The 12,904-nt window shown below is 44.3% G+C and overlaps 1 protein-coding gene, 1 long non-coding RNA gene and 1 other non-coding gene across 4 annotated transcripts in view; 1 reads left to right on the forward strand and 2 right to left on the reverse strand.

The window, feature by feature from the left end:
* Positions 1 to 3,307: 3,307 nt before the first annotated feature.
* On the reverse strand, positions 3,308 to 4,551 carry lncRNA:CR44898 (long non-coding RNA:CR44898). The gene has a single exon (NR_124018.1). It is a non-coding gene; the product is annotated as a long non-coding RNA:CR44898 (long non-coding RNA).
* The window catches only part of robo2 (roundabout 2), a 40,368-nt gene continuing 30,774 nt past the window's right edge, over positions 3,311 to 12,904 (reverse strand). For both annotated transcript variants that reach the window (NM_080531.4, NM_001272939.2), the window contains exons 10-14: positions 10,656 to 10,751; positions 10,332 to 10,578; positions 10,073 to 10,236; positions 8,152 to 8,437; positions 3,311 to 5,857 (exon numbers count right to left, since the gene is read on the reverse strand). In NM_080531.4, coding sequence (NP_536792.2) covers positions 4,837 to 5,857; positions 8,152 to 8,437; positions 10,073 to 10,236; positions 10,332 to 10,578; positions 10,656 to 10,751 — 1,814 coding nt within the window. In that variant the 3' untranslated portion in view covers positions 3,311 to 4,836. The remainder of the gene's footprint in view (positions 5,858 to 8,151; positions 8,438 to 10,072; positions 10,237 to 10,331; positions 10,579 to 10,655; positions 10,752 to 12,904) is intronic.
* asRNA:CR44897 (antisense RNA:CR44897) lies at positions 4,436 to 6,021 on the forward strand. Its single transcript, NR_124019.1, has one exon.

Raw genomic sequence — 12,904 nt, forward strand, 5'->3', positions numbered from 1 at the left:
TGTTGGGTGGGGTAATTAATTGAAGTCCTCGATAGTTTTGCGTCTTTGAAGTTAAATGGAGTTATTGCGAAAATATAAGACACTCTTCAGGTATTTCGTTTAGATGGAATTAATTCATTATTATTCCTTAACCTTTTAAAAGTATAATTAAACTGGAATTACTTTTTCCAAAATATTCCTGTGTAGTGCCTTCAATCTGTTCCACTTCCTCTCATCCAAGCCATAATATCCCCCTAGCTAATTGAACTTTTCAGGCGAGTTTAATAAGCGTTGAGCTGTGAAAATTTGTCAGTCAGTCGCTTGGTCCTCGGAGGCTTAGTCATTATGGGGGCGTGGCATGACGAGGCAGATACTTTGGGCCCAATGCCAGAGCTCTATGCTTAATGAGCTATAAGTATCTGAAAACTGTCGAGGCATTTGCATGATGATGTGGCAAACACTGGCCCGTTGTTTATACTATATCTGGCTGCCATGAAGTATGCAACAAAGTTTTTGACAAACGACTGCGATTGTCGGCGGGGGCGTCTCTGGCAATTAATTGTCCGACTTGATGAGACTGCAAACTCGATCCTCGAGTGGTCCACTGAGAAATGGGATTCATTCCCGTCACGGCCATCACATTACGTCTCATTAACGTTTTGAATGCATCGCGGAAATCATTCATTTCCAACCGAAAACGAAAATGAACACAATTTCGGCTGAACTTTGTAAGCTCTCAAAGTGATTTTTTAGCCGACAAAAAAAGCGGCGATGACATCGTAGACTTTCCACAAAAAAGGAAAACACAGAATGAAAAGTCAACCCTCCGAAAACGGAACAAAAAACCAGGGGGGAAAAATGTTTTTCAATTGAATTGATTTTGAATGCGCTCTGTCTGACTTCTGTCTGTGTTTGGACCATTGAAGAGTGCGTACTTACCAACAACCAAAAACGCCCAGCCCACACCTAATACACTGAAAATAAAGTTTCTAAGCTGATCAAAAGAAATGTATTCCCTCAATGGATCCATAGTAACCACTCTTAGAATTTATCTTAGAAATTATCTTTTATTAAACAAAGAAAGAGCTGCAAGTCTATAAAGTATCTTTGTATCTCGACTTTTTGCTTGAAACTCTTTTCCTTTCTCACTGTGTCCACCCCCAGTTTGCTCCTGCCACGCCCACCACCCTCTGGGAATGGAGTCCACCCCGGACCACGCCCCCTGCCTCATTCATCTGCCCAGCATCAATGCATTGATTGACTTTTGCGTTGACATTTGCGCCGGGTTATCACTTCTTTGGGGGATTCCCCAGCTGGTTCCCATCCCCCCCAGCAGCCGTGTGTCCCCCCACAATAAACGCATTATGTAGCCATTAGTTGAGTGCCAGGAGAGCCTTCCGCTTGTTTGCCAGCTTCCGTTGTTGTCCTCCGTCTGTCGTGCGTTTTGTTCGCCTGTTTATTTGTTTGTTTGTTTGCCTGCCTTTCACCTAACAATAAAAAATTTCGCTCAATGGGGCCTTTGAACAGGGAAACTTGAAAAGTTTTCATGCCTGGGATTGTTAATTTAGTTAAACAGTTCTCAAGTTGCTCGTCGAGTTTAAGGTGATTGAATCAATCAATTAATTCGCTTCTTTGTTCATCTATTTGTTTAAATAAACTAAATATATGTTGAAAATCAACTACTATTCAAAGCAACTTTCCCACCATCGCGTGCAACATAACCGTTTAAATATTCCCCAGAGCTGAATTAAAGCCACTTCAATTATGTAAACGCTCGAACAAAAATGGCTTCACCGCCCATTAAAAGTTGCGATTAATATGTAAACAATCATGGGCAATTGCCGGCAGGAGTTTATCCCTGAAAGTCCTTGGCCCATCCTCATGTCCCGTCCTCGCATTCCATTCACCCTGCTGCCAGCATAAAAATAACACATAATCATTTTATTAGCTCAAGGAGCACGATGCACTGGGGCATGATGGTCCATCCTGTTGCTATATCGTCGATTCGGTGGAATCAACTGAGCTCAGCGGAGCGAGTCCGTTGATGTCCTGTGCGATCCTGCTCCTCCTCCTGCTCCTGCTCCCCGGGTTAACATGCTGCACTAGGGTTTGGGATTGGGATTGGTCTTGGCTCCAAGTGCCATGTGTGTGGGAGGTTCGTGGAAGCCGATGGAAGTTTTCTCGTTAGTGAAACTAATTATCCGTTGTCGCTGTCAGCAAATTTATCGTTAAACGTTAGGTGACAAGCTGAAGCCGAACGCATCTGTTGCCCCACCGAAGTCTCATCCGTCTATCCGAATCCTGGCTGGAGAGTCCTTTGGGAGGATGTTGGATGACTGGTTGATTCGCTCCGCCTTGAGCACAAGATAAACAATGACTTTTGTATTGGCACACAAGCTATTAAATGATAATACATTTATTAGACAGGATTTCAGTTCGCCGAACGGGGGTAATCAAGATATTGGTTAACATATGGGGGGCATAATATCTGATAAAAAGTTTCCGGTGCCTTAGGTATATTTCTTTTGGTGTTTCGCAAATGGATTTCCTGTTTAATCATCATTTAAATACATTTTTCTCCTCCGCCTATTTGCCTCCTCCTAGAGCTGTTTAAATTATCATTAAACAATGTGATGGCTTCTTTTTCGCATTAAAAACCGCAGCTCACAAATGCTGTTCCGCTTTTCCGAACCCACTCCCCGCCCGGAACTTCATACACCGGAAACGGTTGTCGATTTGCAACAAATGGCCTCCGGATGTTGCCACATGGCGCACGTGGAAGCTTCGGGCGGCTAAAAAATTACCGTATTTTTGTAACCCTAACCCCTTCGGGCCATTAATTGCCTAGCACGTAATTATTTTGTAGTTAAAATGGGCGCGGTCGCCACACACCCACACACACCCGCGCAGCAACACCCACACTGTTGCACCGGGAGTCATGCATAATTTGGGTCCTGGAGTTTGCAGCTAATTAAAAGCGCGTTCCCGGCTGAAATTAGTCGCGCCATAAAAAGGGTGAGTGGGAAATTTGTGGTATTTTAGGAAGGGGAGAACAACGGCTAGCGGGGGCAGCAGTCACAGGTGGCAAGTTGTGACTTTTCAATTAGCCAAACTGGAGCCAAATCGTATTCTGTGCGGTTTGTTTCAAGGATCCATATCCTTTTAACCGGCTTATTCAGCCATTTAAGAGCAAAAATAACTATAGCCAGCCAGGGGTAATTACCAATAGACAACACAAGTTTAATTCAATCATTTCAGCTGCTTATTATTTACCCAGCACAAAGTCAACAGAGCCCAAACAGTAGACAACAGCTTTCGCTCACGTTTTGTTGGTTTTAATTTCATAATTATGGCATTTTTATTTTGCTTCTGTAATTGTTACATTGTAAATACGTATTCGATATCAATAATTACAATTACGCATAGACACACATACAAAACGCACTTAATTTCCATCATTTGGGGTGCGATAAACAACATGCTGAATGAACCTGTGCTTGCTGAAGTTCTCAAATCGATGGATATATCTATATATAATTGCCTGCCATTTCGCGCAGTTCATTAGTGCGAACCGAAGAAGGGAGTAAAAAGGATCTTCTTGCTTTTCTTGGCTCAAATTGAAGGATTTTTTCATATATGCCTGGGTGGTATTTCTATTACTAAACGTGTTAGATAGGTGTGTATGTATGCGTACGGGTATTTAAACAACAACTAATTAGTGGGGCATGTGGGCTGCGATGATTATGATTACGGTTTAAATTACTATATGCACAATTTATTCACTTGTCTGTAACTATTAATGTTAAATATTATTTGTTATGTCTACTCATTTGTGTTCACATTTGCATAATTATATTGAATAATTCATTTGATATTTATAGAGATATATATGCGTACGTATAATTAACTACAGCTAGTGCATTACAATATGTACACTTAGTGGATAAACATTCGTGGCTACTGAATTGATATCTGCCTGGACGCTTAGACTAATTACGAACCCCTTAAGTAACAAACAAAATGCTGCCCATCGATCTATCTAAGTGGGTGTATACACTATGTATGTGTATACTCTAAAGCTAACGCAGCGTTTTGGCTATCATCGTCTGCATACTTGGAGGAACTTATCATACGTTTTTTTTTTTTTTTAATTTACAGTGATCTTTGCTATAGCTACCTTAGCCTAAAGTTTAACGAAAGCAGTTCCTAGTCGGAGATTAGCGCGAGTAGAGATAGATTGAGCTGGAGAGATGGAGAAAGAGTAATATGTCTATCACTAGCATAGGGCCGACGGCTCAGAGTTAAGAGCTCGGCTTTCTTCACATAGAAACGAAACCTTGTAATACTAATCAAACTAAATGTAATCCTCACACGAATCTCGCACTCTGTCAGTCTCAGTCTTGGTCACATTTCTCATTTGTGACAAACGCAGCAGGGAACAAGCAAAGTTCAGTGCAGTGAATTTTGGAGGGTCAAGAAATACTTTGCATATAAAAAGCATGGTTGATTTACCATTTGTTTAGATTTAAAATTTCAAATTAAATGTTTTAAAAAACACAAGTATTCAACCCACCACACCATTCGTTTCACCTGTTCCTTGATCCTGCCCAGCTTTTTAATGCGTATACCCTTTCTTTCGCAAAATCTTGCCTTCAGCACATTCCCCTCCAAATACCCTTCCTAACCAGGCTACTCAAAGTTCTCCACTCCACCGTTGTTGAAGCGTTCGCACCAGGCGAGTAATTCCCGCACTTCCCGAGCGTAGAGTTGTTCCTGGGACTGCAGATCACTCTGGGACTGCGACTGCGACTGGGATTTGGACTGAGACTGGCCCAAGGATGAACCAGGGAGCAAAGGTCAGACATTGTGGCCAGCTGGCTGGCTGCTGGTGCCGCTACCCGAGTTGCTGAGGAGGCTCCGTTCGCTGGCCACGCTTCCCGGAGCGTAGATCAACTCGCTGGGTTCCTTGATGCATTCCTGGCCGTTCTTCCGACTGCTCCGCGTGCTCTGATTCCGCCAGGACTGCAGGTGACCTTCCGCCGGATGCTGTGGGACCAGGGGAATCAGCTGCTGCTGCTGCTGTGGAGGCTGCTGCTCGTCCACCTTGACGTACAGTCGTTCCATGTCGTCCAGATCCCCATCCGCCGTGTGGTACAGCGCGTGCTCGTCCTCGTGCGACATCAGCATGGCCATCGGGGAGGGAGATCCACCGCAGCCCGAGTCTGCCAGACCGTTGTAGCACATCGAGGAGCCGTCGAGATCCAGGAGATTCTGCTGGTTCTTGCCCTGATCCGTGTTTAGCACCTTGAAGCGGGCACTTTCCCTGCCGATGCTGCAGTTGGGCGGCAGCTGCTGCCGCCTCACGCTGGCGAACTGCGAGGATATCGGCGAGGACTGCTTGGCGCCAGGAGCCGCCTCATAGGTGTGGCAGTTGCTCAGCTTGTTCTCGGTGATGTGGATGTGTCTCTGCTTGTCCTTGGGGTAGTAATACTGCTCAGAGTAGACAGAGCGCGAAGGACCCGTGTTCGTGGGGTATATCTCGCTGGTGGTGGACATCTGCTGGTAGATGTTGCTGGGTGGCAGTTGCTGGTGCTGCTGGAGAGCCTGGTGTTGCTGGTGCGTCTGCTGCGCCTGTTGCTGCTGATGCTGCTGCTGCTGGTAGTGTGGGTGCATTGGGCGCTGGAGCCCATAGCCGGGCACTGGTCGCTGTTGATAACGCGGCTGCTGCTGCTGTTGCTGCTGGTGGGGACTCAGGATCGAAGAGGTGGCATAAGGGGCCGGGGAGGCGTTGCCATGCCGACCATACTCGCTGGGTGCCTTGCCAAAACTGGACACCTCTGCATAGTCGGTCGGTATGTTGGAGTACTCGCCCACGTACCTGCAATGAACAGATAAAAACAAACAGAGTTGAAACACAGAATACTCGGTTATTACTTGGCTTGTTTATTACAATATTCCTCTGACCCACTGGCTCCATGGCCCCGTGCGCCCCCTGCTTCCGACCATTTCGGTTATAAATTCGTGCAATTTATGGCGCGGCGCAAATTTGCATTTTCGGTCATGCTGCTGCGCGCCTTTCCGAGCGGGAAATATGAGTATTTAGTTGGATTTCCCATACAGACACTGCGGAACACACACTCACGGCCGAGATCAGGTGGCGAAATAGTGCTGGAGACGGCTATCCTTACATCCATTAAATAAATTACCAGCTTAAAACAAAGGTGAAAATGCCGGACTTTCCCAATGGCAGACGCCCCAGTTTCCATCCCACCAGTCGACCGCTTCATTCTCGCATTTTTAGCATTATTTTCACATTTAAATACTGAAAGCGGATTAACCTGGCGGGGCCATCGCGAGCCCAGCCCCAAAAAGGGGAAAAACGATTTTAAAACTCTCTGAAAAGCTTGTAAAAATATACGGCGCATTGATGGAGTTGCCATGGCGAAGGGATAAAGCCAGGACTCCACATAGAAGGCTCTTAATGCCCTTAATGAGTGGCGCCGTGGAATGAAAGTTGGTTCTGTACACGAAGTAGTAATGAGCTTGTCAAATGTCTGGCTCAACGGGGCAAGAACATTTTAATAATTTTAAGCGAATTAATTATCACAAGGCCATTTGCGTGGGGAACTCAAGTCGAATAATCTCTTCAAAAACTGGTTTTCCTTTCTTTTGAGTAGAGTATTTTTCGCTCTGGACAGCAGAAAATCGCATTTCCCGACACATATGACTCTCGTTTATTGTTCGATTACTTTTATTGTTATGGTTATCATTTTGTTGCAATTATTATTTTTAATATTTCGGTTAAATTGCACACGGCCACTGGTGAGAAGGTGATGGCCATTTTCAATTTGCGTTTTAATGGCTAATTAAGTGTGCAAAATAATTATAATTATCTGGACTGAGTATTTATTTACAGTAGTCGCTTGGAAAAACAGCCAGACATTGCGTTTTCAAATTAAACATTTTTTCTAGTGTGACTCTTTGGCTTTTGATGGCTGATTGGCATTTAATTGCCATTGTTGGCGCCAGCTGGGATGGCACAAAAAAACTGGCATTTTTAAACAAATCGGTTTCAAAGGCTAAAGCAATTGCGTTGTAAGAGCTACGAAAGCCAAATGTTTTTTTTATTTTGTTGTCTTAAAGTAGTAACTTTTAGGTGGCTGCTATTAAAGTTTCCCAAATCCACAGTACTTAACTCATAAATATACACCACTCGAAATAATTTTTGTTTAATTTGCGGCCAGCATAAAATCAGCCGCAAATAAATAACAATTACAATTCGATGCCAGGAACATTGCGCCAAAACACTTTCGAGTCGAAACAATATTTTCACTGCCCCATTTGATTATTTTCCTGCATTTGCCAGGGGCCAGACATATAAATTAGATCGCCCTCGGCCGAAAGGCCAGCTACATGGATTCAACTTTGATTTGCCAGCTACCACAAAACTAATTGCAAATTCGCGGCCAAATTATGCATAGCATATTTTATCCCAGCCCCGAATCCTTTTTGCCAATTTTTTCGGTAAAGTTAAAGTCGCGTTAAAGCCGATCCTCAGAGGCCTCAATAATTACATTGCTCTGTTTTTTTTTTTTCGGTGCGAACTCAACTGGGCTTTGGCGAAAAATCAACATAAATAGCGTGGCCAACATTTCTATTCCTAACTTGATTTTGCCCATGGCCCGGGGGAAAAACGAAAGAAAAACTCTACCAAAAAGTGAGTTTTTTCGGTGGGCTCCCCTTTTTTTGTGGATGCTCCTTTTTTTCTGGTAGTCGCCGCGGCAGAAAAATGCAATTTCACAGTTTGGTGAATTTTTATTGTCGTCGCTTTGAGCTGCCAGGTCGACGAAACACTCTGCCTTGTAAAGGGTGTTTTTGACTGGACGTAAGATTGGATCAGTCTGCGCTGATTACTAATTTACTGTATGCATTACAAAATTGAGTTATTTGTGTGCTTTTCCCAAATTATCAAAGAGTACTCTTTTCAACCTAAGACTCTTAATATTCGAAAAAAGCCGTTAATGTTTTAAACAAAATGGGAGTACACATCTCTTAGGCGATTGCTTTCAATATTTAATAAAGAGCATCCCCAAAACTTTATTTTTTTAACAAAACACCGCTTTTATGTGTCCCTCTTTATTGTCGGATTGGTTTTTTCGAGGTAAAACTTACCGCTGCTGATTGCGTTCGCTGCCGTGTCCTCCATGAATGTCATCGCCGCCGCTGGCACCGCTGCCCGCGCCACCGGATCCACCGGAAGAGGTGCCACCGCCGGCCGGAGAACCGGGGGCACCGCAGACCGGCGCATAGTCGGCGATGTGATCCTTTTGCATCTCCAGCGAGTCGCCGCCGGGCGAGGGACGCCACACCATTCCGCCGGTGGAGGAGTCCAGCCAGTAGCCGTTTCCATTGCGCGCCGATAGACTCGGCATTTTGAGCACGTCGCTCGTGTGATTGCCTGCAGGTGAGAGGAGAGATGGAGAATGGGGAAAAGGGGGCCGTCAGTCAGAGCAATTAAATGTGGTGCAACAAATTGTGAGCCGAATAAATTGCTTTCCGGAAATTAAACAAAAACATACAAAAGAGCCGCCTAGACAATTGGATGTTCCCGAAAAGGATTTCGATGGGATTCTACTGGGATTTTGGTAAGCGTACAGCAATGTTTTCGAATAAGGTTAACTTAACTCATTATGCGCTTTAAAATTACAAAAAGTATAGTCGGTCTAGAATTAAAATGCTGGAACGCTTAAAGCCGCACCTATAAATTGAGCGCATTAAAATAATATTATCCCCATCCAGTGACGCTGCGACTGGAAAGTTACCTCACACTGCCAGCTGCCAAATCAAATAAATTATTGTCAATTTTCCGCTTGCATTGCCCGCTCACAAAACACAACAACTGCAACGCGGGTGCCGCATAAAAAATGCAACCAATTAAACTGTCCCCGGGTTATAACTGAGCATCAAGCGAGTGTTTTATAGCCCGCCACCTCTGGTCCAGAGTCCCTCATATTTTGCCTTTTTTCAGTTGGCTGCAGGTGAATATTCTGATCTCCCTCTCTGCAGCTTAGTTTATGGTAAATGGCGCCCATGAATATGCAACTTTTTGTGGCGCTCTGTTTCGGAGCATTTGGATTTTCTGGCTTTCACTTGTCTACGCTATTGTTGAGTGCTGAGTTTCGACTGAATTGCGTGGCGTCACTTTCAGCTTTAAATATTAAATTTGCTCAAACTGAAATTTGTTTTTAGATGTTTCGTTAGGAAGATCTTGGACCACTAGCCCTAGTAGCGCTTACAACCCATCCTAAATGCCCAATTCCCCAGCTAACATACCACTACCTTGCTAATTTCAATTAGACCACAAGTAGTGGCTCAACCCTCGTATTCCCATATCCGTGCGATATATATATGCACACATATATCGCGCTTCTTCCTGTTGGCCGCCTGACCAGCACACACACACACACACAACTTGTTGGTTAATAATGCACACAAAACTAAATGCATAATTGCAATGGCAGCCATTAGGGGGTTGAGTCGAGAAATTCCCGACTAGCGAACTAGGGGAAGTCACCGTCACGTGCAAAATGTTAATTTCTATTATGTGTGGCATGTGAGTGCGCCGATGTGGCGATGTGCCTGGTGCTCGGGGCTCCTATGCTCGGCCTGCTAAAATATTTATTCGCACCTATTTCGGTTTTTTTGCCCTGCCGCTCTAGTTGTTGTTATTGTGTCCAACAATGGGAAATTAGCGTTATTTATATATGCAAATGTGTGTGTGGCGTGTCTGGCAAGGAAGGAAGCGAAAACTAGCAGCTCGCAACGGATGCAGAGCCTGAGGGCCCGGAAGATCACAGGCGCCCTGCAACTGAGGCGTATGCATATGGGGTTTGAAATAGTGGTGTCCTTACACAGCAGAAAAATTTGTATATTTTGTATTTTCTAAATAACTATATTCCAACTAACCTAGTAAGACTAAACACTATTTTAATAAAGCGATTTTGGCAACAAGCACTTGGCACCCATTGTTGGTTTCACTTCCACGCCCCACGTTGGGCGCCACAAGCTGGGGTTTTTTTTTCAATGTACTCACCACGCATTGTATTTAGGGCCGACTGCTTCATCATCATGTGCTTGCGCTTCACAAAGACCATTGCGCCAAAGGACAGCATAAGAACGGCCAGGATGGCGCCCAGGAGTATTATGAACCAGGGCTGCGTCAGCACATCGTTAACATGGTCCTGATTGATGGGATAGCTGGAAGCACCAAACCAAAAATATAAATAGAAATTATCCACTCACTGCTGAAACCAAAACCAAAAATAGACAAGTCTTAAAGGACTCAAACCTACCGCTGATTGATGAACGGATCGAGTCGCTTTGTGATGGGATCCAAACGCAAAGTAGCTGGGACACAATAAGGACCAACTCCAGCGTTATTTCCGGCCGCCACGCCCACGGTGTACATGACGCCTTCGGTGAGATTGGCCAAAACCAGAGTAGGCGAAGCGGCATCGATGGTGACATTTGTCAAAATGCGTGAGAAATTGTGGGCAGTGTCAATACCTCGGACTATAACATGATAGTTCAAGAGAACACCTGAAAATACAATAGAATAAGTAAAATTATTTAAAATGTGGTGCTTATGGGAATGACTTATTTTCTATTAAACCTACCATGCCGATCCTTGAGTTCTGGTGCCTTCCATTTGAGGAAGACCGCGGAGGAGTTCAACAGCAGAGCCTCCATTCCATATGGTGCCTCAGAGGGAACTGGAAAGGAAACAAATTTCGGTTGGGTTAGATTTGAATTTTGGGTACGGCTGAGATTGAGGAGCAAAGTTAAATGGCTTTTTGATTGTGGTGCGTGATGTCACCCAGCTGACGTCCGCTCTAATGAGATTTGGTGGCCGTAATTAATTAGCATTTAGTGTGTGGGTTACCAGGGGAAGTTGCTACTGCAACTAGTTCCGGGTGTTGGCTTCAAGGGTTTCCCGACCATTGCACTGCTCAGACACATCCTGCCTGCACATCGAGTGCGTACAGAAAAGGAAACGGTTGAAAAGCAGGAAAAGAATCCTTTCCGTTCTCCCATCTCACTTCACAAGCACACAGAGCTCATCTTCATTTGTTTATTTGTTTCCTGCTGTCGCTTTTTACAAGTGGGTACACTGAGCAAAACGAGTTAAACATTTAGCTCGAAATCTATAGATTCTATAATCTATATAATGTATTTGTTTGGAGAGAAGTGAAGGTGCACTAACTAAATATTGAAAGTCATATTTTTCAGCTTTTCCGAGATAGAAAGATATATATTTACCAGAGTGCAACCCCTACTCGTGCAATTCTCCAACCCCCCTTCGCAGGTTTTGTTTCTTTTTGTGTGTGCGGCTGAGTGAAGCAATTTCTTTAAATAAACACACACGTGCAAAATTCTCAACGACACAAATGTGGAAGGGAGCTCGGGAAAACAAAGCGTAGAAAGAGTAAAATCCCTAAATAGGCAACGTCTAGCGGAGTGTGAAGTGGAGTGCAGTCGTTCTTCTGTCTTTTTTTTTGGCTTTGTTGTAACCCAGCTCGCTGAATTTGCCCCTTTCCCTTGGGGACATTGCGACATGCTAAAGTGCTTGTCGTGCTTTTGTCTATGCGGGCGTTTTTTTGCTTTACCCCTTTGCTTTCTTCCTGGTGCTTTCTGCTTTTCGCCTTTTCTTCCGCTGATGAGGCACCGCGATGCTTAACACGTATCTGCCATTGTGTGGCATAAATGACCCCCGGGCACACGAGATTCGACAATTGTCTCAGACTCTGGCAAGCAATTGAAAACTCCAAATTGGCACTGTGATCACTTCGAACCGAGGACAGCTTATCTAAATGAGCCAGTCCACAGCCTTTACTCGATTGTCTGTGCGGAATAGTGACTCATCTGGTTTTGGGGGTTAAGTCGATAGTGCAAATGTGACTCAGATTGCGTTGCATGTGACTGATGGATAATGTGGACACACCTTTTCTCTCATATTCGTTGTCTAACATAACAGGCGAAAGCTCATGGGGCAATATAAAGAGTATTTTATATAAAAGCATGCTTAAAGCATAAAACATTTGCTGCGCAGAAAATGTTGTATTCTATTTTAAAATAGTTTAAGTTTAAATTAAAGGGCTTAAAAGTTATTATCTAGTAGGGTTCGGAAGAGTATTCCCTAGTCATTTTAACCAACTTTAAGCACACTTTAACCTGCCTTTGCTACGCTCTAGCATTTACCAGGTGGAGCACACCTTTATTTGCCAACTTCCGACGTGGGTAAAAATGTTTCCTGTCGCGGGAAAAGGGAAATGTTGCCAGGACTCCCAGCCCTCCCTTCTCCCTTCTCCCCTCGCATAAGCAAACGCACATCAAATTTGCATTGCCAGCACTGCACATTTTTGTGGCCCACTGTGAAAGGCCGAGAATACTGGGGTACTGAGTGCCTTATACAGCGTATAGCAATAATTGTTGTTTATCTTTACACAATTGCGTTGGCAATTTCTTTGAGTCGAGCCGTTGTTGTTGTCAGCAGGAGTCAGGACGAGACGCTCAAGTGAAAATGTGATGCATGCGAAATGAGTTTTGATTTGATGACAGCAGGGAGCAGAAAGGGTTGAGCAGGTGCATCCAAGGACTTTCTGAGAGATTTTGGCTTTGCTGCGCGACGTTGGTGCATTTTATATTGCTGCGGTTTGTTGACTTATTTGCGGCACTGTGAGAGCTCTCCCAGTGTCTCTGGTTTCCACTTTATTTGACTGGCTTTTGTGTTTTAATTATTTTCTTTTCAATTTGTCCCCTCTTTGAAGGATCCTTGGCTCACTATGAACTGTTCACTTTTCGTTGCACTTTCGGTGCTGCCGGAAGTTTTTATATCAGAGCAGCTTTACGGGTGATGGAATGAAGT

Source organism: Drosophila melanogaster, chromosome 2L, assembly GCF_000001215.4.
Source record: "Drosophila melanogaster chromosome 2L".
NCBI lineage: Eukaryota > Metazoa > Arthropoda > Insecta > Diptera > Drosophilidae > Drosophila > Drosophila melanogaster.